This window comes from Fringilla coelebs (assembly GCF_963513975.1).
Source record: "Fringilla coelebs genome assembly, chromosome: 2".
Taxonomy (NCBI): Eukaryota; Metazoa; Chordata; class Aves; order Passeriformes; family Fringillidae; genus Fringilla; species Fringilla coelebs.
The window spans coordinates 88,497,001-88,521,245 of NC_140029.1; the positions used below are offsets into that span (position 1 = coordinate 88,497,001).

General features: G+C 38.0%; 1 protein-coding gene across 1 annotated transcript in view; it reads left to right on the plus strand.

The window, feature by feature from the left end:
• Positions 1-257: 257 nt before the first annotated feature.
• The window catches only part of CRACR2A (calcium release activated channel regulator 2A), a gene marked incomplete at both ends in the record, with an annotated part of 41,971 nt that continues 17,983 nt past the window's right edge, over positions 258-24,245 (plus strand). The window contains 8 exons of the mRNA XM_084226712.1: positions 258-425; positions 4,727-4,838; positions 7,119-7,287; positions 8,805-8,951; positions 14,431-14,521; positions 17,067-17,162; positions 21,918-22,105; positions 23,994-24,065. Coding sequence (XP_084082838.1) covers positions 258-425; positions 4,727-4,838; positions 7,119-7,287; positions 8,805-8,951; positions 14,431-14,521; positions 17,067-17,162; positions 21,918-22,105; positions 23,994-24,065 — 1,043 coding nt within the window. The remainder of the gene's footprint in view (positions 426-4,726; positions 4,839-7,118; positions 7,288-8,804; positions 8,952-14,430; positions 14,522-17,066; positions 17,163-21,917; positions 22,106-23,993; positions 24,066-24,245) is intronic.

The window sequence follows — 24,245 nt, forward strand, 5'->3', positions numbered from 1 at the left end:
CCCTTCCTTGTTCATCATCCCATTTGCAGTGTCTTTAGTGAAGCCCATCAAGGGTAAGCATCTTCAAAAAGCTTTTTCCTCTTCTGAGCTTTGGTGCCTAATTAAAGAGATGGTTGCTAAGGGATTGTGGAAAGCATCATTAAGAGGGTCTGATTTGATTTTTTCCTTACTTTTGTCCATGCACAGGTTTCAGATCAGAATTTATGGGTAAATGGGATAGCAGCATCCCAGGATATTCCTGAGCTGAGATTGTAACTATGGACAGAATAAGAGGAGACTACACCAGTCCTGTGCAACCAGGAGATGCAGAGAGGAGCAGGACTGGAGAACAAGACCCAGAACTAACTGTGCTGGGAAAAGCGCAAGAATTCTTTCAGATTTGTGATCTGGAAGGCAAAGGCTTCGTCACTCGTCAAGACATGCAGGTAAAACAAAATTGGTTATGTGAAATGCACAATGAGAGAAGGTCCTAAAGCCCTTAATGAGTTTAGACTGATTAATTTAGAGTTAAAAATGTTAACACCCTCCTCATAACTTTAAAGAGATATGTGGGATTTGAAATAATATCTTTGAAGTCTTACATAATGCTTGCATTTTTCCTCACAGACAAAGCAACAAAAAAGTGGAAAATCAAAGTAAATTAAGTTTAAAAAAAAGCCCCAGGACTTCAATTCTATTCTTGTTGAAAACATCGAAACACCATTAAATTCATTGCTTTGTGATTTGCCACAGTGTCAGGGGTGTATTTAGCGTGCCAATTTTATCCTTTTTTTCAGCAAAATTGTGTAAATAAAGTCTTTCGCTGTGGCTTCACTGTCAGACAATGGTGAACTCTCAGCTGGATCACATATATATGTAGCAAGTACAGAGGAACAGTATTTTTAGCATTATTCAGTGTTGGCAGCAATCTTAGGAAATTGTGCTTAATTTGTTTGAGGGCCCAAAATCAGATTTGCTGAATATGTTGATGAGAAAAAGCAACTATATATAACAAAAGCTTTTGAAAATGTGCTTGTGGCACATTGCAGAAGTGATAAGATGATTTGAACCAGTATGTGGCAGAGAACAGGAATGTACTCATGCTTGACATGCAAAGCATAATTTGTGTTAATCCATTTCTACTTCAGTACTTATGGATAAAACAGAATTGGGAAGCAGGAGCAAAACAAATTCATAATGATATATGACTAAAGAAAGCATCTAATAGAAAATTTAGAAACTTTCCCTGTCCTCAAAAAGAAAAGATGTCTGTATGTTTCAAAACACAGTTGAAACAACTTTAACTACCTATTTTGGAAAAGCAAAACCCTTCTAAGTAAACTGCTCAGTTTGCTATCTCTCAAGAGCTTTCTTTGCAGTTGTGTGTTGCTGAGTTTTCTGATGACCTCTGTAAATTATGCAAAGTTGAAAAAAGAGAGGAATGCGGATGCTTGCTCTGCTGTAGGCTTTGCCAGTCTGCATTATCTCACTGAAGTAACTGAATTCAAAAAGCCAAATATAATGCCAGTGGTAGGGTTTGGTAAATCCAAAGCCACAGGGAGTTTAATGGATTACAATTTTACAGTCTTTCTAAAAACTGAATGACATAGATTTTTAGCTAATGGAAAACCCGCATATTTATGTGTATGTATACTTATATAAAAAGTTCTAATACCTGTTTTTGCAAGGAATGTAAAATTATTTGATTCTGTTTGATTCTAGGTTTATGCTTAGAGTGCTGCTAAATTTGTACTTCAGGTTGTAAAACAGGTGTTGCAAAGAACAAATAAAGTTCTTTTTCATTCCTCTATTTCATCATGTTTGTTTACTATAACTGAAAACTCCATCTATGTATGTGAGTGTATGTAAGTTCTTTAATATAGAAATAAAGGTAGTCAGGACATTTCAGATGGTGTTTCTTTATACCTGATTTTATTTCCTGCATTTTTCACGATGTTTGCTCCCTATAAGAAAAACAAAATTCAATGAAATAAATAAATTTTTTCCTTAGAAGGTACTAAGTATTGATCACTTTTGCATTGTGCTGTTTTATAGGTCTGTACTGCTTATAATTCCTGAAGCTTTGCTTCAAATATAGGATGCTAATGCTAAGCTTTTTAATCTTTAGGCATGGGATACAAGGCATGATTTCAACAGAGAGTGCTAAGTATCTGAAATGTAATTAATCTTGGTGGAACAAATCTTGCAGTGTTTTCTCTTGTGTCTATAATAGTTACTACACTAAAGATTTACTCCTCCTTGGTTATGTGATGTTGTTTATTGTCAGAGGATGTTAATAGCTGGATTTTAAAAAAATTTTTCATTCCATTTCCAAATATCAAATGTACCCAACTTTCAAACCAGCAAGAGGTTTTCTGAAATAGCAAGAAAGAAAATTCTACCTTCGACTTGAAACCACAGTTTCATCTGTTGGTCCTTGAGGTTATAATGAATAATGAGAATTGGTGCTGTAAAATGTTTTGTTCTAATGTGCATGGGAGGATTGGGTTCAGATGTTGCTCTTAGCTATTTGACCTCTGTTCTTGTATTTAGCTGAGTAAAAGCTTGGTATTTTAGGAGAATTAAGCACAGATATCATGAAACCACAGAGCACATTTTGTGGCAGTGCAGATAGCTTATTTTGAAGCTCCAGTGGTATATCTGAATATGTTTTGTTTTCTTTTCTTTTAAAAATTTTAAGAGCCTCATATTGAAAGGGCCTATGTATTTTTACAGTAAGCTTGAAATGAACAAATAAACGAAAACACAACTATGAGACCAATAACATTTTGCTTTCCTAGCCACAAACCACCTTAATTTTCTTATTAAGAAAAAGCCCCAAGAGGTTGGGAAAACATTGACTTAGTCTTAGTAAGTGTGTCCCAGCTCATAAAAGTCTGCAAATTATCTGGAGGGAATTTAATAGAGCAAAATGTTGGTACATTCCTTAGAATCTCCTATTTTAATACTTTTTTTTTTTCCCCCAAGAAAAGGCAAGTCATTGTGGTGTTCTCTACTGTAAATTTAGTGTAATTCTCACCAGAATTTGGATGCTGCAGTAGGGCACTGCAGCTGAGGTTGGAGAAGCCCATATTTGTCAGGTTTGCAGCAAGACCCCCAGGCCATTGCACTGGAATAGCAGCTGGGTCTGGGTTTTTGGCGCAGTCACATTGAGTGCTCCTTCAGCAGGTCCCAAAGATTTGGTGGATAGTACAGTTTCTGTTTTTCTGAATGTAAAAGGACTTATTTGTTTGAAGCACCTTCTCCCTCATCAGTGTGGTGTTGGCTGTAATAATTTTACAGGAGAAGCTGATTTTAAAAGGTTTTCCTTTAGATCTTAGAGATTGAAATCCAAACTTTGGGAAGGATGGGTGTGTTTAAGTAAGAAACTGAAGACAGGTGTATCACTGATGAAATAAGTAATTTAAACTGAGTATACATCAGGTTTTCCTAGGTTTTATTTGTGGAAGCAGGCAGCAATACACAACTAATCCTGCTCAGAAGTCCCTTTGTGACTATTCCAGATAGTTCTGTGCTTTAGCAGCTCTGTTGCTTTTACTTTTCAGGATCACCTTGGAATTCCTTTTAACACTCTTATCCATACAGTTCATAAGGCATACTCTAAACTCTTTGTGGCAACCAGGGAACTCCTGGTTAATGCACTCAGCCAATTCTTTCCTTACCTATATGGCTTAGAATATTGAATAGTGGTTTCTGCTGTTTTGGATTGCAGGAGAAACATTTTTTGGCCCTAAATCCCTCCCCCACAGTGGAACAGATCAGCACTTTTAATCTAATGAACTTTATCAATCTACTAGCTTGCAGTTTTAATATGTTGTATATACAACAGGAGTTTGGGGGGGATTAAAATGTTAATTAATAAAGCAGAGGACTGAACCAGTGTGCATTTATATTGCTTCTCAAGCTGAGGAAAGGTTTTCATTTTCCTAGTGCTGTCTCCCAGTGGAAATGCTGGTTATTGGGGTTGTTTGCCACTCCAGTTTTCTCCTTTTTCTGGGAATCTGTCTACACTGTTAAAAGAATTAGAGTAAGACCATTAGAATCAGTTTTATAGAATTCCTTTCTTTTATGTCTTTAGATTATCAGGAAAAAATATGTGATATTTGTGGAGCTGGTTTTATGAAGCTGTGGCTTGTTTGGTGTGAGCATGCTGCATTTCAGAAGTAGGCAGTGGTGAACTCCATTTAACTCATTGTGGGAGCAACAGATTTTGTCCTTAGACTATGCAAAGCTTTCTTAGCTTTGTCTTATTTACTTATTTATTTATGTACACTTTTTGAACCAGCTTGAATTCGGACAGTATATTCTTATAATGTAGTCATCTAGAGAGTCTCTTGCTTGACTTTATGACGTGGAAGGAACTAGTTGTACAATTCTGCTGTCAAGTTTGGCCAGTAGCCTGATAACCAAGGCATTTCACCAAGATAATCAAGCCATTTCACCAGGAGGCTGAGACTCCTCCTCAAGTTCTTCCCCTTCCCTGTGTGACTGGAATTTGTGGCACCAGGCAGTTCTTCTCATTGCGTCGTCATAATGGATTCATAAAGGCAAATAAAGAAATCATTAAAGCAAATGTCCCTCACTTGGTCTGGTTTTGCTCTGTAATTGGATTTTCACTCGGGAAAGCAAAGGACCTATCCTGCTGTACTGTGGATGTTTTGTGGAACCCAGTCTTCCTTTTTTCCTGTAGTAATGGATAAAGTTACTGCATGTTTTGTCGTTACAGAGACTGCATCCTGAGTTACCTCTTAGCCTGGAAGAGCTTGAAAAAGTTTTTGTTACATTGGATGCTGACGGCAATGGCTCACTTACCCCAAAGGAGTTCATCACAGGATTCAGTGAGTTTTGGAAAGCATGTCTCCTCTTTTGAGCTTTATTCATGTTCTGTACTCTCCACATCCATCAAGAAGAACTTTGTCTTAACAGGACACTTAATAAAGCACGCAGGGAGCCAGACTGTTCACTAAATGTAGCAGAGGAAAAAGTGGTCAAATTATGTGAATAAATAGAGAAAGGGCTCCGGGGTCTTTCTCTCTTGTGTGAAAAGACAAGCCATGACACAATGTGAAAAAATGATGTAATCATTTGGATCACACCTGTTTAAAGCTGTTGAGTAAATCTATATACAATTTATTGAAGGTTTCCCTTGGGCAGGGCGGGTGGGGAGTCTTGTGTGTTATTTCATATCAGGTAATAGGACATGAAAGATAATTAAAATTATCTCTAATCTTAATGTAAGACAATGCTAGGAATATGTTAATGCCACTGTCCTTAGATCTGTGGAAATGCTTTCAACAGTGAATTAATTCTTCAAGTGGTATTAATTTATTTCAAAACAAAACAGGAGGAGGCACTTATTATTTCTGTAAGATATGATCTGATAAGTTCTTTGTAACTGCTTATTTTTCAACAGCACCCGTACTGTCATATTCTCTGTGTTTGTCACAGCGTGGTTTTCTCCCCAGATGTGACACTCCAGATAAGATGACAACGTTAAACTTTGTTTGATTCTTTATGCAGAATCAATTTTGTACCTAATTTTAGCTCTGCTGGCTAAGGTTTAAGCATTTTCTCTAGAAAACTGAATCTCATATAGGCTTGAATTGTAACTGTAAATCTCAATTTAGTTAATATCTACAGGTCCAACAAACTGGACCTTCATTTTTGTTTTCATCAGTAGTTTGAAACCCTAATTCTGTCATGTCCCAATGTCCTCATGCCCACTTGAATTTCTTTTTCTAGATAAAACCCCTCTAGAAGTTTTTCTTCCAAAATTGCCCCAAGCCAGGACACCCACCTCTCCCATTGTAGAGGTAGATCAAATATCTTCATAGGGTATACTCTAATCTGAAAGTTGACATTATTAAAAAAATGAAATAATATATGCTTTGCTTTTCATGAGTTAAATTAAGATTACTTCCATAAGTGGTCCCTGCATAACTGAAACTCTTTATTAAGGGAAGTTGTAAGTGGCTGCCATCTCAAGCAGCTCCAGATCCTGGGGATTCCTCCTGCTCAGGTGCTGGAGCCCAGTCCAGAGGCCCAGGTGGTGTGGCCACTGCTTTCCTGTTTGCAGGTTCAGCTGGTAGTAAAGTTAAACATGTACCCCAAAGACACCCACACAGGCGCACAGAGGACGTGGACCACACCACATAAAGGACAGACAGTGTGAAGCATGATACATTTTCACCTGCTATACAGCATTGACAGGTATTTTCCAGCCCAGCTAGTCCTACATTTGGCTAGGTGATGATGTTGGTATTCCTGGTAGAAGCAGAAGCTGTAGTAGATAAAAGCTGCTTGAGCAGGCAGAGTAGTGTCTAGATAAAGCTCATGCTGTACCAATTACTATGGGAAAGTCCTGTTTCTATTTCTCCAGTGGTGGCAAATCGGAAATTTACTATAGCCCCTCTTTGCAACATACTCCATTCTCTTGCCAACATGCTCTGTTGGGTGCTATGAGAAAAAATGCAAGATGGAGTTAATAAAAACGTAAAACCACACCAGTATTTCTGTTTCCTTGGATCTATAGAAATTTCTGTACTGGAATTTAGAATATAACAAAAAATCCTTAGCATAAAATCACAATATTCCCCCCCCCCGCCCCCCCAAAATATTTTGACTATTCCTGTGACAATTTCACTTTTGCATCCTCACCATACAACTACCGTTAATAAAATGTAGCTTTCTGTATGCAATTTATATAGGAATTGAATGTGTGTCTTCGGTCATGCACTAAAAAGAATGTTAAATTTTATTTAATGTACATTTTATCAGTACTGATATTTTAGATTCCTAATCTGTTTAAACCTATCAAGAAACAAACCCACAACATTTATGAAGAGTTGTTATTGCAATTTATGTCCTTTTATGTTTTTTATGTTTTTGCATGGAAATATGACTTTTTTTTTATTGTTTGTGAGTTTTCAGGTGGATAATTTACTGAAGGTTAGACATTTGACTGGGCACAAAGCCAGCCACAGAACTCAAGGATCTTCTTGGCATGACCCATTCTTTTGTTTATTTACCATAAAATTTAAGTTTTAGTATGTTTAGTATGACATTGCTTCTTATAGTAATTTCTGAAAATGCTAATGTGTGTAATTTCTAATTCTTAGGCCAATTTCTTTTGGAGCAGATTGCTTTGAAAAATGACATGGTTCAACCATCAGAAGGTGAAACAGCCTGCCCAGTTAGATATGAAGAGAACATGACTGGTGACGAGGATGAAGAATTCCAGTTCTCAAATCTCATGGATCGACTTGGAGCTGCAAAGGTTTTGGATGAGTGAGTACTCACAGCAACAGTCATCAGTTGTATGACCTTTTATGATTCACCTCTGGGTTTGACTTTAATGGAATCCAAGATGAATGGCAAGAACAAAAGCTGCTCAAAACCACAGAGATTCTTAAAAAACCTAATTTTCTTGGTGTCATGATAAAATGCTGTTTGAGCAGATTTCCAAGAGCAAAACTGTTGTACTCCAGGCACATGAAACATGTTTTTCTGCCATGTGATCTGAACATAGATAATTACAAGCATGTAATCCGCAGATGTCACTGATTTTCAATCAATGTGTGTTGACTGCTGTTTTTGGCAAGAGCTGCATTTAAAATGCATCATAAGTAGGGAATTTTTCTCCGCTTTTTCTGCTTTTTCTCTTCTTCCTGCCTAATTGCATATTGTGATTGCTCTGGTAATTCTACTTCTTCCAAGGCTAGGATGGATCCCTCTGAAACATGGAGCATAAAACCTGCTCAAAGAGCTTTCTGTGTGATGGCCTCACGCTCATTGGTCAATCACAATGAATATTGTAGAACAAAAAAAAAAAAAAAAAAGCATTGGGCAAAAATGGGAGAGAACCTAGACAAGTGATACAAATATTTAAGAACTACATCAGTTATTCTTACTATGGAACAAAAATGCTCGTCTGTCTTTTCCCTTGACTGCCTGTTCCAGGAAACAGTTCATTGTCAGCCATCCTGAAAGTCTTTCATCATGAAGAGATATTTATCACCCACTTTTTCTATCCTTATTCTCATTTTGTCCTTTAAATACAGCACTCTTTGCTGGCTAGGTTCAGGATTGCAATGCTCATGGAAGAAATTGAGTCAGGAAGAAAAAAAGTGGTTCAGGAGAGTATTGGCAAAGTATTAGAAACCCATTATAATTCACAATAGAGCTGTCAGTGTCTGCTGAACAGATTTGGAAACACAACATTATCTTGGTAAATCTTTAAATCAAAATTTCAAGACGTTTTGTTCTGCTTTTTGTAGCGGAATCACCATGGAAGAAAAATGTATTGAAAATGAAAGAATGCGGTACAAATGCAATTTGTTAACATATCTATGTTACTCAGGAGTCTGAATATCATTCATTTCTTATGAGGGAGGGATTTTCATTAGCTTTTCCACTGCCCTCTCCCCTCTAGATATGTGGAACTTCTTAACTTCTAATCAAAGTGATGGCAGGGCATACTGTATCTTGTCTGTCTCCTTTCTTACCCATTCCTGTTTAGGTGAAGTGTCTGGCAAGACACTCTCTAAACAGGCGGTTCCTCTGCTATTCTGCAGTCAGGAATGCCCAGATGTTGCAATGTACTTTTTTTTAAAATAAATTAAATCTCCATAATTTCCCACCCCCTCATCCTTTTCAAATCTGGCACAGTTCAAGTTGTTTTTAATAAGTTTTGTGTTCTGACTGGTGTTGCCCTGAAGCCTCCATCTACTAAGGGTGCTAAGGACATTTACTGCAGCCTGGGAAATGTTCTCTCTTAATGAATCCTTTATGATGTTTTCTTTCAGTGAGACTGATGTGAAACAACTTTGGTTGCAGCTGAGAAAAGAAGAACCTCATTTACTTTCGAATTTTGAAGAGTTCCTGGTCAGAATTTTTTCTCAGCTCCAAGAAGCAGATAATGAGAAGAATGAGTTGGAATGTGCTCTAAAAAAGTTAGTACTTCTCTTTATTAGACTGCTTGTGTAGTTTTACAACTATTTCACCTGCTATTTGAACTTTTGAAATAAACAAGGTATTTCAGTGGAGAACGAAGGCCAAGACTTTGCATAATATAAAATTTCCTATAATGTGAAATTTTATCAAGCATTAAGACTACTGGTAGAACTATTCATATGGCAGAACTGAATTAAATTAGCTCTTCTCTTCTGGTTAAGATTTTATTGACTGAAATTATTTTGCAGATATCTGTTATTGCATTGAAGTTTTAAGACAATATTGAGTTATTCCAATCTAGTTAATCAGTTTGATTCCAGAGGAAAGTCGTATTTAACAGTAAGTCTGGTAAATTGTCTGTGTGCTTTGCAAGCATTGCGTGCAGAAAAGCTATAAACCTGGATTAACTGGCCAGAGACATAAGAGGTTTAAGATGTTAGAGCAGCACAAAGCACTGATACTAGTGAAAATGTAAGCTAACAAATATATATAAAGCAAAGCTATGAAATATAGTAGGTGTATGTTCTATATTTAAAAAGTATAAAATGCAAATATAAACAAATAGATAAAATACACATGCAAGAATATGTATAAGAACTAAAAATTAATAGATCATTCTTTTATATGTAGTTATCTAGAGGGAGAAAAGTTATTATGTTAAATCTTAACAAAATGCAGAATTATAGGCGTAGTTGAAGTTCCACTGTATTTTCATTTTAAAGTGTTACTTCTGAATTTCAGATTCTTACAGACTGAGCAATAAAGGCAAATATATTGTTGAAATTTTACTTCATTTGTTCAGCACTCTCCTGGCTATTCTGAGAATGTGACAAGGCTTATGAAGAAGGAAAAAACTTAAAAATGTATGATCATTAAAGACAATTGGTTTATATTGGTAGTAGCATTTTCAGCCAAATCTCTGTGTGTGGTTTTAGCCTTCAGGCAGCTGGAGGCAGGATACAGAGAGTTTTGCTGTCTGTTTTAGACTAGAGATTGTTAACTACCATTTGTGGTGAGAGGTTTGTTCTGTGAGGTTTTTTGGGGTTTTTTGGTGAGTGTTTTTTTGGGAGCTGAATGAATAAATGTATCTCTTTAATAGCTCTGATCAGTGCAGAAGTGTACAGAGAGTACATTAGCATTATCTTTGCTGGCTGATGTGATATCTCTACCTTGAAGGTGTGTTGGATTTTTATGCCCTTGTAGTAGATACAAATGTTTTAGCTAATTTCTTCTTTTTGTTGCTCCTGATAACACTGCTGATTTCAGCATGTTGATTGTTGTTTTGTTTGTAGTCGATTGCTGGAAGAAATCAGAGTAATGTTGTCTTTGCTAGTAACAGTGGGGATAAATAACCTATTTTAAACTATGTATGAATCACAACAAAGCTCAAGACAGCACCATATAGGGGAGAAGATTAATTTTTTTTAATACCCACATAGTCACTAGCACTAAAATGCATGTACCTGAGAGACTGGCCAGGATTTACTGTGGGGTCACAGAAGAGAAGGGATGCTAGGTTTTGAGGACCTATAATGTCTACTGGGTTGGTCTTGATTGGTGACAATAATACTCTTTGGAAATTGAATATGAATTTGATCTTTCATTTTTCCTTCCTGAGTCGTTCCTTCCTGACTCACCTCTGTGAGTCATTAGGCAATAAGGCAGTCTGCTCTCAGCCTTTTGTCTCATTTCCTGGGTGTAGGCTGTGCTTTTGTCTTCAATTGTTCCTTTTTCTTCTATCCTGGATGCCCTCAGAAGTTTTATGTGCATTTGCTGGGATCTTTATGCCATAAAAATCTATGCTCTTCACCCATGATGTTCTTCTCTACCTATTTTTTTTGTCTTTACTTCTGGACCTTTCACATGTGTACATTTTCATTCTTGAACCTGAGTCCCATGGTTTGAGACATCCAGAAGTTTCATCCTGTTCTGGTTCAATAGATCCAGTAGGTTGCTGTTATTCCTGTTTGTAGGTCCAGGCAGCAGTGAGGCTGAACATAGATTCTCAATACACAAACATGCAAATACAGCAAACATGGGGGACTGTACAGGTTAATACTGAGGTAACTAGAGAGAGAGAAAAAAATCCCAAAACCAAACGGGTTTTAAATCTAAACCAAATGTGATTTTGTGGGTACAATATTTATTTGCCAGGGTGGATTTGTTCTCCTTGATTTTTGGTATTTGTGTTTCATTTTAAGGGCTAGTTTGAAACTAGATGGCTTCTTAAACATAGCAGTAGTGTTTTTTAAAATAATAGGATGATGTGTTGAGCACCCAAAAAAAGCAGAGATGAATGTTAGGAAGAGAAAATAAAATCATGCTTGGGTGATGGGCAATTACAATTCCAGAGATAGCCCACGAGGGCATTGCAAAGAGCTTCCCAAAATCAGCCAAAAGGGCCCAGCAAACTGCTGGGCACTACCAAGGAGCGTACTGAGGAGGTGGCAAAGCATGTTTTTGCCACTACATGGACTCTTAGTGCACCCATATCCTGAGCACACTGTGGGAAATTCTGGTCTCTGCAACACAGGAAGAGTGTGGTGGGATGAGGAAAAGTGCAGGGAATGGCAACTCAGTGGTTAAAGGAATAGAGGAGCTATTCTGAGAGAGCTATTTTTAAAAGGTCGTATCTCTTCAATGAGGAGGCAAAGGCTGGAGTGGAATATGACAGACCTTGTTATTCTTCAAATCCCTGGCAGTAGAACCAAGGGGCTTTTAATAAAACTGATAGGAAGTAAGCCTAAAAGAGATGAGAAAGACCTTTTTCTTCTAATAGCAGATAAAATTTTCAACTCTGTCTGCTGCTGCTCTGTCTGCTGCTGTGCATTGCATTTGAAGGACAAACCTAATAAAAATGTAGACTCTGTTTCAAACAAGAGTTCTAAACAGGCAAGATAAACAAAAGGGTAAAGGGGAAGGGAAAGATGAACTGACATCTCACTTTGCATGGGGTAGTGTCAGAACCCCTCTTTGGGGAAGATGAGGAGAATCAGCATCTCAGGAGATTAGTTCACACTGTGCACAGATCACTGTATTTTTTTAAGGAGAAAGAACCATTATGACAAGCTGCACGGACAGCAGTTATGAAATCAAAACAATTCACTTTGCAGCTACATGAATGGGCAGAAATTAAACCCTTGTAAGTGCGTTGATCCTGAACCTATCACCTGAACTTAGTGAACTCATGGTACTTTTCATCTACTTTTATCTCTATCTGTTTATTCCACAGTGTTACTGCAAGAAGAGACTGAATTATCAAATATGGCTGAAATTATAAAATTATGTGTTAAGTAGAACTTGATGGGGTGATCTAAGGAAATAGAAAAACATGTCACATTTTTCACATAAAAATGATATACCCTTCTCGATTCAGTTTTTTTTCCTCCTGAATATATGTGGGGAATAATTGTCAGCTAATTTTTTTTTCTTCTGCTTCTTAGTTATTTTACTTATAATTGTTAGACTTTGGATTACAAGGGGATATTATTTTCCCCTGCTGTTTAATTTGACCAGAGATAAGAATGGAAATCCATGAATGGAATGCTTGCAGGGTATTCAGCCTGCCGAAATGGCGTGTGCTTATGTGCCAGAGCAACTGAAAAGATTCCTACATTCAGTAGTGCTTTCAGGATGTAGTCTTCATGGTGCTACCATATCCTTTGCTTCCAAACACATTAGAGGAAAAATAAAAACCTAAATCAGCAAGCTAAAACACAGGACTAAAGTTATTCTCCCTGTCACACAGAAGCCCAGGAAATCTTTGTGATTCCCATGGAAACACTGACTGCTGTGCAGTGTGTTCTGCCTCTGCAAAGTTGCAGGGCTTTTCAGTAGTCAGTCTAGTGCTGGTCAAAGTGACATTTTACTGCATGAATACGGTAGGTGTATGGTCCTAGCATCTCTGCCATGCCTTTCTTAGTAGTTGTTATTTCTCTAGGAATTTGTGTAATTTGATTCCATTGATGAATGCTAATTTAAGAAAATAGCATTTTCTTGGTTTCAAGAAAATAATTTGCGATCAGAACATGACACGTTTTTGCAGTAGAAGGGGACTAAGACAGCTAAAGGGCTTCTGGATTTTCTGGCACTCTCTACTTGAAATGTTGCAGTTACATGGCAAAGGCCCTTTTGGGCCTGGTTTTCTCACCTAGTCAGAGTTTATGAAAGTCTAAGTGACAGCCATTGTTTTCCTCCAATTATTTTAGCTTGACAGTTGTGTATTGCTTCTGTAAATCCTGGCAAAATCTCTCACTTTTTTTTACCTGTGACCGAAAAAGCAAGCTGGCAGTGTCAGGTGTTCTGCTGTTGAAAGGGGGAAAGGCAGACTTGTTTCTGGTTTTACTCACTCCTCTTAGATTAGGTAAAGTTTTTGAATTTTCTTTAAAATTGGCTTTGTTTTAAATTAGAAGAGAACCAGACCTTCAATAAAGGAAAACACAGAATATGTACTGCATTGGATAAAAAAAAAAAGTAGATACAAAATAAATGTTGGGCTTTTTCCTACTGCATATTCCTTGTCTTGCTCTTTCTCATGTTAATGCCCTTAAAGATTCAGTACTTTATTTGTGACAGATGCATTATGCAGATTGCTCAGGGAACAACTATGGCAGGAAGAATATGAGGCAATATACAGTACTGTCAGATAAAGTACCTAATAATCACTATAAAAAAATTATTCTAGGATGTCCCCTGAGTTTGATACAAAGATATTTTTGCTTTTCAGTGTCAGGATTAATGAGCATAGAATAGAATAGGAGCAGAACAAAGCAGATGTCTTGTTCCCTGTCAACAGTTAAATTTTTTCTGTCCAAGCTAAACATTGTAATCCTTCGTGGATCAAACTGCAGTGATATTAATTGCAATATTCAACTGGAAAAAAGTGAACTTTGTAGGTTCTTTTTTTTCTTCCTACAGTTGCACACATCTGCACAGCCTATTTATTTCTGTTCCTCGTCTGAGCTTTTCAAATTTGTTTCAGCAGAGCAGTTAGAGGCAGTAAGGCTGCTTTCAAGAAGGTCTTTCAAGAATTCCATTCTAGCTAATGTGTCTTAGATAGAAGTACCTCATTCAGTAGCCTTGAATGGGCAACAGTGCAGTCTAGGAGTAAAAAAGAGGAAGTTGCTGTGAAAATAGTTTTAACTGTCAAATTTAGGTTCTGATGTCTTGGTATTGTCATTAGGAAACTCTCTTCCTTTTACCTAAGATCTAGCAGTCATTAAAATTGCATAATGAACAGCTGCTTTATATGGAAACATCAGCTTTATATTAGCTTTTGAGCTACTGAAGCTTTACTCCATGAGAAAAAAAAAAATTATTCTGTGAGCTTTGCTGCACAAAAATTTTTATTTCCTTGACACCAGAACATTCTTTGGAGTCTTGTGTAGAGGCAGAGATGTGGAGCTTAGCTGGTAATGTGGGCCATGACTTGAAGTAATGGTGCAAAGACCCACTCAGTATATTTTTATCTCTTATTAGGAAAATTGCTGCTTATGATGAAGAAATTCAACATCTCTATGAAGAAATGGAACAGCAAATCAAAAAGGAGAAAGAACAGTTTCTCTTGAAAGTGAGTGTCTCTGTTATAGTGGCCATGGATTCTGCTCCCCCTTTCAGTGGCTTTAAACTCATTCTGGGTGTGAAATTAAAGCCCACAAAATGTGTTTCACAACAGAGGAAGAAAAAAACATTTTTTACCTCACAGCTATTTTTGTGCTGCAGCTTCAAACTTTTAGTCTCTGCAGCTGCAAGCTAAGTGACTTGTTGGATGAAGGAGCTGTGATGTCCTGTGCTCAATGGCTGGCATACAGCTCACCTAGCATTCTTTTGAAAGTCACTTGAACTACAAACATTGTATTGTTGGTTCTACTCTAGGTCTAGCTTCTGGTCACAATCAGGAAAAACACTCTGTGAGGTTGTTCAGAGCAGCACCAATCCTGTTTAATTCTGCAGTCTCTGATTTTTGTGAGGGTATAACAATAAGAGATGAATCAAGTGACGGTAATTTGTGGAACAACCACAAGTTATTTACAAAATAAACACAGGGCAGAATTTTTGGTCACTGCCATGGAGCTTCCAAAACACATGAAGATGAATTCCCTTTTCTTGGGAAGTTGTCTTTAAATCTCTTCTACTGTGTCTGTAGTCTTTTCTTTGGATTTTTCTTTCCTGCTTTTTCTTGTAAAATTAGGAAGCTAACAAGGACTTCCAGCATGCTCCAGGAAAGAGTCACCCTAGAATCTTGTAGCTGGGAAGGTGATGCCTTAGTTCCTAGCTGGATCAGATGCTCAGGAACATGGCCAATTACTTTTTGAGTATTAAAATATTGGAGGTTCCACAGCTGCTCTGGGTGCCCTGGGGCAGTCAATCATGAGCTACTGGTCATCCCTTTTTGTTGTCTTGGCATCAATCATTTAAATGAAACAAATACAAGATTTCAGCAATACGTGATAGAAATAGTTGCCAAAATAGTGGTTATTGCCTCCATTCTCAGTCAAGTATGTATAAATATATCTAGACAATATAATCAAATATATCTCAAGCTTCCTTTTGTGCTGCAAATATATCACGTATTTTTTGTTCCCTGGCAACCAAAATAAAAGAAAAAGAAAGAGAAAAAGAAAAAAAAGCACCTTATCAGCTGTCTAAGGAATCGTTCTTTTCACTTGCCTTACTGGGTAATGAACCTGACTCAAATTTTCGAGTTTTTTCCCATTCCAAGCTGAGAGCAGTTTTTAGTGGGGGATAAGACAAAACCTTTAAATAAAGTTTGTATGCCAAGTGAAGGATAAAAAGTATTTGCAACTTTACCTTACAGCACTTTCGTGGAACAAATAGTTTATGTGCTCTTAATAGTCCACAACTGAAGTGGTACTGAAAACCCCCAAACAACAAAGACTTTCCTGTAAGCAATGATTGTTGGATCTCCTAATTAGTTGTATATTTGAGGTTAAGCCATTTCTTTCAGGCTTTTTCATGAAAGCTTCCCACTCAAGCTATTTACAGTTTAGTCAGCAGTCACTCTAAGGGCTGCCAGACACTCATGAAGTATTGTTTCTTTGCATGACTAATTTGAGATCTGGGGAGATCTGACTGTTAAATTCTTTCTCTAATGCAAAGTCTTACAAAGACTTTACAGCCTGGGGAGATGCATTGATGCCATATAAAGGGGAAATTATTGTGGCTCGAATGAAGAGCAGCTATTGAAGAATACATTTAAAGAAATTGGTAAGATGCAAATAAGTACAAATTGTAGCTATTTACAATACTTAATACCCTGCTGACTGAATGTTGCACAAAAGGGGCAGTTAGTCTGTTTTTTCACTTGCATATATATTCTTCCCCATAAAGAGCCAGTTATCATGCATTTCATTACCCCATTACACGTACTGCTTAAGGGAAAACACTTGTAAGAGTGACTGCTGTCATGAGGGAATTTTTATTTTTGTTTAGAGGCATTTTTCTGGGGACCTTGGAGAGTAGAAGCCTGTTTTTGGAGAAACAGGACAGATTCTCAGCTGATACAAACTGCTGGAACCTGATTTTACTCAGGAGAGGGCTGACAATTGTTCTCAGCTGAGGAGTGTCAGGAGTAATCCCAAATGTGAGTGGGAGCTCCCAGTGACTGCAGGATACTTAGATAGTGGACAGGTTAATAGAATTGCTAAGTGAAAGGCAGAGCTTGAAGCCCCAGTTGCTTGTTTATACTAGTGGAACATCTGTGAAAGATTGTTGTTAATGATGGATTTGGAGCATGGCAGTTGCTGTTTCATTCACATCAGCCTAAGTTGCTGTGGCTGGAAACGAGAGGATACATTCTGGCTGCATTGATCTAGACTGGCTCAGCTCCTCAGCGTCCTGCCTGAGATGTGTGCCTCCACTTTCCAGACTCAATACCTACTCATGTGCAGTCAGCACATTCTGTACCAACCACAGCCATGGAAGCTGCTGGACTACAGCAGGTTAGAGATTCATGAGTGATACCATCCCTAAACTGAGTTCTACCTGTATCTTGTGATATTCACTGTGGAAGGCTTAATCCCTGACTTGTTATTTCTCCTCCTCTGATTAAATTGTGCAGTTCTGTTAATCCATTTTCTCTTGGAATTTTGCAGGACACAGAGAGGTTTCAGTCCCAAAGTCAAGAGCTGGAGCGCAAGCTGCTGTCAAAAGAACAAGAACTGGAACAGCTGGTTCAAAAACAGAAAAGGGTACTAACTGATATCCTTTGGAGTTAAAAAATAGATGGCTCTTATTTGCTCATATGATTTTCATTAGGTACTATTTTAGGTTCCAAAACTGCAAGTTGGTGTGATGTGATTGTGCCAAATTGTGACCCTCTGTTGTTTTTGTGTCATGTGCTTAGGAAAAATGTTAACTTCTATTTATAAAGTAGTTTTCCTTTTATGTGGTAAAACGGAGAATAAAATAATGCTTTGCATATTCTCCCCAGGTACTAGGCCATTTTTTTTGAAAATGCAGCATATTCAACTGCCTTCAGTCTTCTAGGAACTGGCTTAACACACAGACAGCTTAAGAGCAGAGAACAATGATTTGGCTCTCCTAGTGCACACCTCTGCTCAAAGCCTGTACCAGCCACTCATTTACTTGTTTTGTACTGATTCAGCACTATGAACTCAAAATGCTCCCTCCTGAACAACTTGCTCCTGATATATCTCTGTGATAACAGTTTTATAGCAGGGCATGTTTCCCTTGCATTGGTAACAGCTTGTCAAGTTCCCATAATAAAACCTGAGGTGTTTTGCTTCTAAAATGCATGGCCTGCTTGGGGGAGCAGAGAATTTGCTGTAAAGTGGCTCCAAGGTCATTGCAGGAAAGACTACCAATAGAGAAAGGAGGTAGCGCTGGAGTTTAAAGGGCTGAAATGGAACATTGTAAACACAATTCTCTCTGTAGAGTATGACTTTGTGGTCAAAAAAAAAAAGAAAGTTTTTCACAATGAGAACCATCAGCCATTGCAATAAACATCCTGGGGAAGTGGTGGATTCCCCAACACTGGACACTAAAGATTTAGCTGGGCAGGATGCTTGGTCATCTTGGCTAAACTGTATTTTTGCCAAAAAAGGTTGGAACAGATGAACCTTGAGTTACCCTTCCAACCTGGTACTCTGTTATTCTGTGAAGTTTAGCTGATAAGAATGCAGAATAAAAGTCTATTCCACAGTTGAAATCAACTGCCTGATGTTAATTATCTTTGTCCAGTACCACTGTGAATCAGAATATATGTAGTTTTGTGCAGGCTCTTTACCATATTGCAGCACTATAATGAAATAATCTATACTTTGAAGTTATCTGTGTTGTCATACAGGTCGGGCATTTTTAGTCTGAAGCTATCTGCAAAAGTATAAGAAATTACTTGTTCTAATTTTCTAATGATTATGTTTAATATTTTCCTTTGGTTTTGCTTTAAAGCTCTGTTTAAAACTTGGTTGTCAACCAGTAATTCTGTAAAAAAAATTTTTTTTCAAGTATATGTTTTCTAAATTTGGTATAAAACCCACAGAAGCTATTCAAAGGCTTTCACTCAATTTTAAGCCTGGTATAATCAATCATATAGGCAACAATACCAGGAAGTCTTATCTTACGATTTTTGTCTACATTGCCATTGTCTAGTACTGCCTATCTTGGAGAACATAAAACAATGTCTGTGCTATTTTTATTAGAATTATTTTTTAATCTGATTTTTATGTTTTCCATTTCTATTCACTACATTGCTTATTATTAATAATATTACTGTGGGGTTTTTTAATTTGTATTTTCTAGTATTTGTCATTTCCCCTCTCCATTATGAATTTGCATGAATTACAACAAGGGTGCTTTTGAAAGACAGGCTCTTCATACACCATAAAGATTAAATGATCCCATTTTGGTTTTATGGAAAGGAAGCTGTATTGGACAAATGGAATTCACTATTTCTAACGCTGAGATGACATAATTTTATTCAGATGATTGATGACAACTGAAACTTTTGTCATTCAACCAGCTGATTGGCCCATTGGTTATCTGATATGCAGTATTTGATGGGTTTTTTCTGGTATACCAACCTAGCCTATTTATTTGAGTGCTTTACCCAGTGTAGTTAGAGGCACTGTTTTCTACACATATTTTTCTGATTTCTAATGATCCTCTCAGAAAGTGACTCTCATCTTTACTCAGATCTGTTTTTGTAGTACTGTGTCCCCACTCATTTTCTCGTATTGCTTTTCATCATTGAGATACCCATGTGTGGTATCTAATGTTTGCCTTATCCAGAGATCTCTTTCACTTTTGCCTCCTCCTCTGCCGTGGAAATATACTTTCATAATTAAATCTCTTCTTGCAGACAGTGAAGGTAGCTTGATTTAATTACGACTTCTATGCTTGGTTGTATGAGACAAGGCCCACAAGGGAGCAACACAAATGCTTTTTTCCAAAATTCATTAATAAGTCTCTCTTTTTTTTTTTTTTAATTTAAAATGCAATGTAATTGGTTTTGTGTTGGAAATCATTAACAAAAATATGAAAGGGAGCTTTCAAACAAGATGAGCTCTGCGTTGTTTCCTCTAACATAGCCAGAGGGATTTTCCCTTATGAGGGATATCTGGCTGGCATTGTTCCTCAAGGGATGTCAGTTGGAACGTCTCCCCAGGAGGAGGCACTGGGCACAGAGGATGTCCAGCATAACCTCTAGGGCACAGACTCTTGTATGAGAGAAGAAAGCAGTGTGGACCAGGTGAAATACAGGGGAGTTACTGGACTTCTCACATAAAATGCTGGGTTCTGTGCTGATGGCAGCTGCTGAAGAGCATGATCTTGGAATTGGGAACGAGATGCATGAAAACAGGGATCTTTAGCACTCAAGTGCTTATAACTGCCTTATGGCGCTGTATAAATTTTGTGTCTTTCACATGCTACTGAAATAAATAGGGAGAAAAAATATAAAAACTACAGAAAGTATACTGAGCTAAGAACAAGGAATTGCATGGAGGGTGCTCTCAGTGTGTGTCTTTTGGGGACACCAATAAATGTCTTCAGCAACAGCTCATTTGCATTTGATAATCCCAGATCTTTATTCAACTTAAACTTGATTTTCCTCTCATCTTTGTCAAAAAAAAGAGAATATGCACCATCAACTACCATGTCTGTGCTTCACCTGTGGAATGGGTTAATTCTCTCTGCTACTTAGATTTTCTTAAACATATCTATGGGCCATGAGTCTTTTCCCCAGCAGTTTCCATCTACCAGATGAACATAGAAGCCAATTTGCAGCTCCAATAAGCAGCTAGAAGCTATAGGATCTATGCAATTCTACTACCAGCTGAGCATTCCCCTAGTGAGTTATTTCTCTGTATTGGGAGTTGTTCAGATGAAGGTTTTAAAGGTAGTGTTTGGCATTTCTCAAAGGATTGTACCCTCAGAGGGTAAAGGGGAACAAGGGAGCTTTGTATTGCTGTAAAACCATCCTTTCTCCTTTTGATGTGTTCTGGGTTTTACACATTATATTATTGTTTTTCTGACAAGAGTGAGCACCAGGATTTATAGCAAGTATTTCTAACATCAGTATAGATGATTCTGGGAGCTGATATTGGCTACCATTGCAGTTACATTTCCAGAACAGTCTCTGTGTAAGTTTTCAGATGGCCATACTGTTCTCTGAGTGGGGATTTTGACTGCAGCTTTTTTGCTCTTTAGATTTTTGAAAGTTCATCTTTGTGTAGTCGCTTTTTGCTTCTCCCAAAGCCACTCCTCTGGATGAATGTTAAGTACCTGAAGCAGCTGATCTTTTACTTAGGATGGGTAACGTTGTTCTGTCAAGGAGTGGAAGCAATATTCAGGAACTGATGGAATTTATCAATGTAAGCCAACCTTGTTCAGCAGTAATCTTAATGCCCAGCCAGTGTTCCATGGGAAATGTGAGCCTGCTGAGGCTACAGTTTAGCAAATACATTCAGCTTCTGCTGCTAAGTGCTCCCACTCTACACATGTTCCTGACTTCTCACAGAACAGGCTAGAAAGTATTTTCTGCGCTTATTTTTAACCTGGGCCTCATTCAAAACCAAGATTACAGCAACAGCAGTGTTCTAGGGTAGGAACTGACTGGAAGAGCTGGGTGGGGACAGGTTTTGGTTGGGTGAGCCCTACTTGGGATGGGCAAAATGAGAGTTCAAACATTGTTATGTCTCAGATCCGGAAGATTGAAATGGTATTGTAATGCTCCAAGGATGTTTTACAGTCCTTAAAATGAATACAGAAAAAACTAAAAAAAAACCCAAAACAAAATAAAACTTGTGTATTTTGAGGTCAGCAATGCTTTCCCTAATATGAAGCTTTGCTCTGTTGTCTAACTTTGCTCAGTTAGCCAGGGAGAAGCAGGTAGAACATCTTTATGTACCAGAAGCCACTATCGTCTATTGTTGCTTGTTTTACAGGGAAGTTGTATCTTTCCTTTGATGTACATCGGAGAGGGAATATAAAAGTGAATAAAAAGGCTCCAATTCACACTTCTTGGCAGATCTGTCTGCGGTGCCAAAAAGGTCACTGCTTGTTCATATTGCTGGGGATGGAAAGGTTTATCAGCTATCAGATTTAAATCTAACAGTTTTTAGGTAGAACTCTGAATCACTCTGTGTAGGCCTGGTCTTTGTGGAAAATGGTTTAAAATAGCAGTTGTGAATATCAGCTTAATGCTGCTAATCTGCTCTGTAGCACCTTTTTTATGATTTGTACTGGCGTGTTCTTGAACTGGACAAAATTCAGTCATAGAATGGAATGGCTTTTTTTTTGTGTAACATAATTATGTCTGTACAAAGGGCAGTGGAAGAGCACCATTTGTGTTTTATTAGTTTTTTGGCTTTGATAGAAATAGCTCCCTGCTCAGCTAACCTCTAAGACCCAAACTGAAATCCTCAAAACCAAGACGCCTCAGTCAGCTGTAACGCTTTCTGTTCTCTTTTCTTCCACCCCAGTTAGAGCATCAGTGTACACAACTCCTCAGTGGCAAAGAAGAAACCAAAGTAGAGAACACCAAGCTGAAGCTGACTAACCAGGAGCTGCTGAGAGAGCTGGAGAGAACATCCCATGAGCTAAGCCTGGCTCAACAACAGCTACAGGTGCTTCAGGAGGAGGCATCAAGGCTCCATGAGGAGAAGGAAATGTAAGTGTCCAGCTGCAGCAGTTCTTGTGCACTTGCTTGCTGTGCCAGTGAACCCCCTCAGGGTACCCAGTGCTGTGATTTAAGTTTGTGTCAGAAGCAGAAACCACTTGCAAAGCTAGTGCAGTTCTAGCTGCTTTCCCCCAAGTAATTCAGCATGTTTTCTGCAGCATATCTGGCTTCTATGGAATCTTTTGCTAATTTTTGTGTTCAAAATGTCAGTGTTCTCCCCACTGCCATTGGTTGAGGGTATTTGGAATTAAAAATGGAATTAAAAATCCCTGTAGTGGCTTAGTTTTGAGATACCAATGGAATTCCTTATGGAAATGCCTTACAGTTGAGGCACATGATGCTTCATCCTACTCAAAGCTGAGTCTATCTGAAACTTGCTTCTCAAAATGCACTTTGACTGAGATACCTAGGATCTTCTTTTTTTCCTTCATCAAAAGTAAGCCTAGTAAGGACAGCAGGAAAATTTAGCTTATCCCAATTCCCACAAGGCTTTATGGCAATTTGGAACCATAATTTTGGGGTTCCAGTTCAAATGTTGAAGGCTTCAGATTCTGACTCAAAATTACAAAAAAAAAATCAAGAAGAAATGTTTACGGTTCATATTTTGAGGGATAAAAATGACTTGTGACAGTTCAAGCTACCTGTCTTGTTCCAGCCTTCTGCACAAAGCAGAAGAATCACTACCCTGAGGCTGTAATTGGCAGAAATGTTCACTCAAGTCCATTTTAAAGAAAATGCTCAGGGATCTGTAGAAGCCTCTCATTGCCAGTGGAGAACACATGAATGACAGATGGACCCAGCCATTGCAGCACTGAGCTATATAATTCAGAGCTGTTGCTAGTTGACATGTTTCAGGATAGAGCAGAACATTAGTTCAAATGTCACATTCTTTTCTCTTAAGTTTGTGCCAAGCTCTATTAAGTTATCACTTCTTTAATTTTTCTTGAGGATAAAAATAATGAACTTTGTTGATAAATTAGTGTTAAGGAATGGCCACCATGATTAGAATTTTAAGGTTTGCATGTTTGATGTGTGTTTTGGAAGTAGACAGTAGAAATACTCCTCCTCAAGGTGGTTTGTTTCCTCTTTGAGGCCTCTCTTTTCAGATCCAGAGCAGAGACTATGGAATGATCTGATTTAAAAGCTACAAAGGAAATCTGCCCAGTGGTCAGACTGCTGAATAATACTACTGCACTTACAAAGCACTTTGGATTCAATAGTGGTTTATGGAATTAGAGCTCAGCCCTACTCAACTGCACCTGCAGTGTTGCTTTAAACATCTGTGTCAGTCTGGTAAGACCTGAGCTGTTGAAGCAGGTGTAATGTTCAGACAGTGCACAGGAAGAACTTGAGGCTTCACTGAAAGGCGAAAAAAAAACCATGAAAGGCCAGACACCAAATCGTGTTTAATCAAAGTAAATGGTGTTAAAAAGGCTGCACAAGTGTCAAGAATTGGAAAGAAATTGTAGGGATTGTAGACGTGAGAGCCTGACATATGGTTCCTGCAGCAGGATAAGTTCTAATTTTGGATAAAATGTCACGTGTTTTTTAGTGGCCATAACTGAGAAGTATTTTAGCAGTGTATCTGTTCTGAATGCTCCAAGTGCCAGTATCAACATATATTAAACTCTCTGGAAGAAGAAATTAAAAAACAATATTTTTTGAAAAAAGAACCTCTACTCCTTCCTCTGCTAACTGGTACTGCTGTGCTACTGTGGGCCTTATACTGAATAAACTTCTTTAAAACATTAACTGTTCATGCAGAATCTACAAGTTTGAAGAAGCTGAGGTCTCACATATAGGTACCCCTAGGGGAAAGTGTTTTAGCAGTATTTTTACCACGGATAGAACAATTTTTTTTTTTTTTTTTTTTTTGCAGGGAGGTGTACCGGGTGACAGAAACCTTACAGAGAGAGAAGTCAGGACTTTTGAAGCAGCTGGATTTTTTAAGGTAATGTTGATCTTCCAAAAACTTATATAATTCTAAAGAGGTCCGTGGAGAGGAGCCCATGCAGGGGCTGGTTTTCTGGCAGGAATTGTGGCCCATGGGGGACCCACACCGGAGAAGTCCATTCCCGAAGGATTATTCCACATGGAAAGGATCTGTGCTGGAGTTTGTGAAGGACTGTAA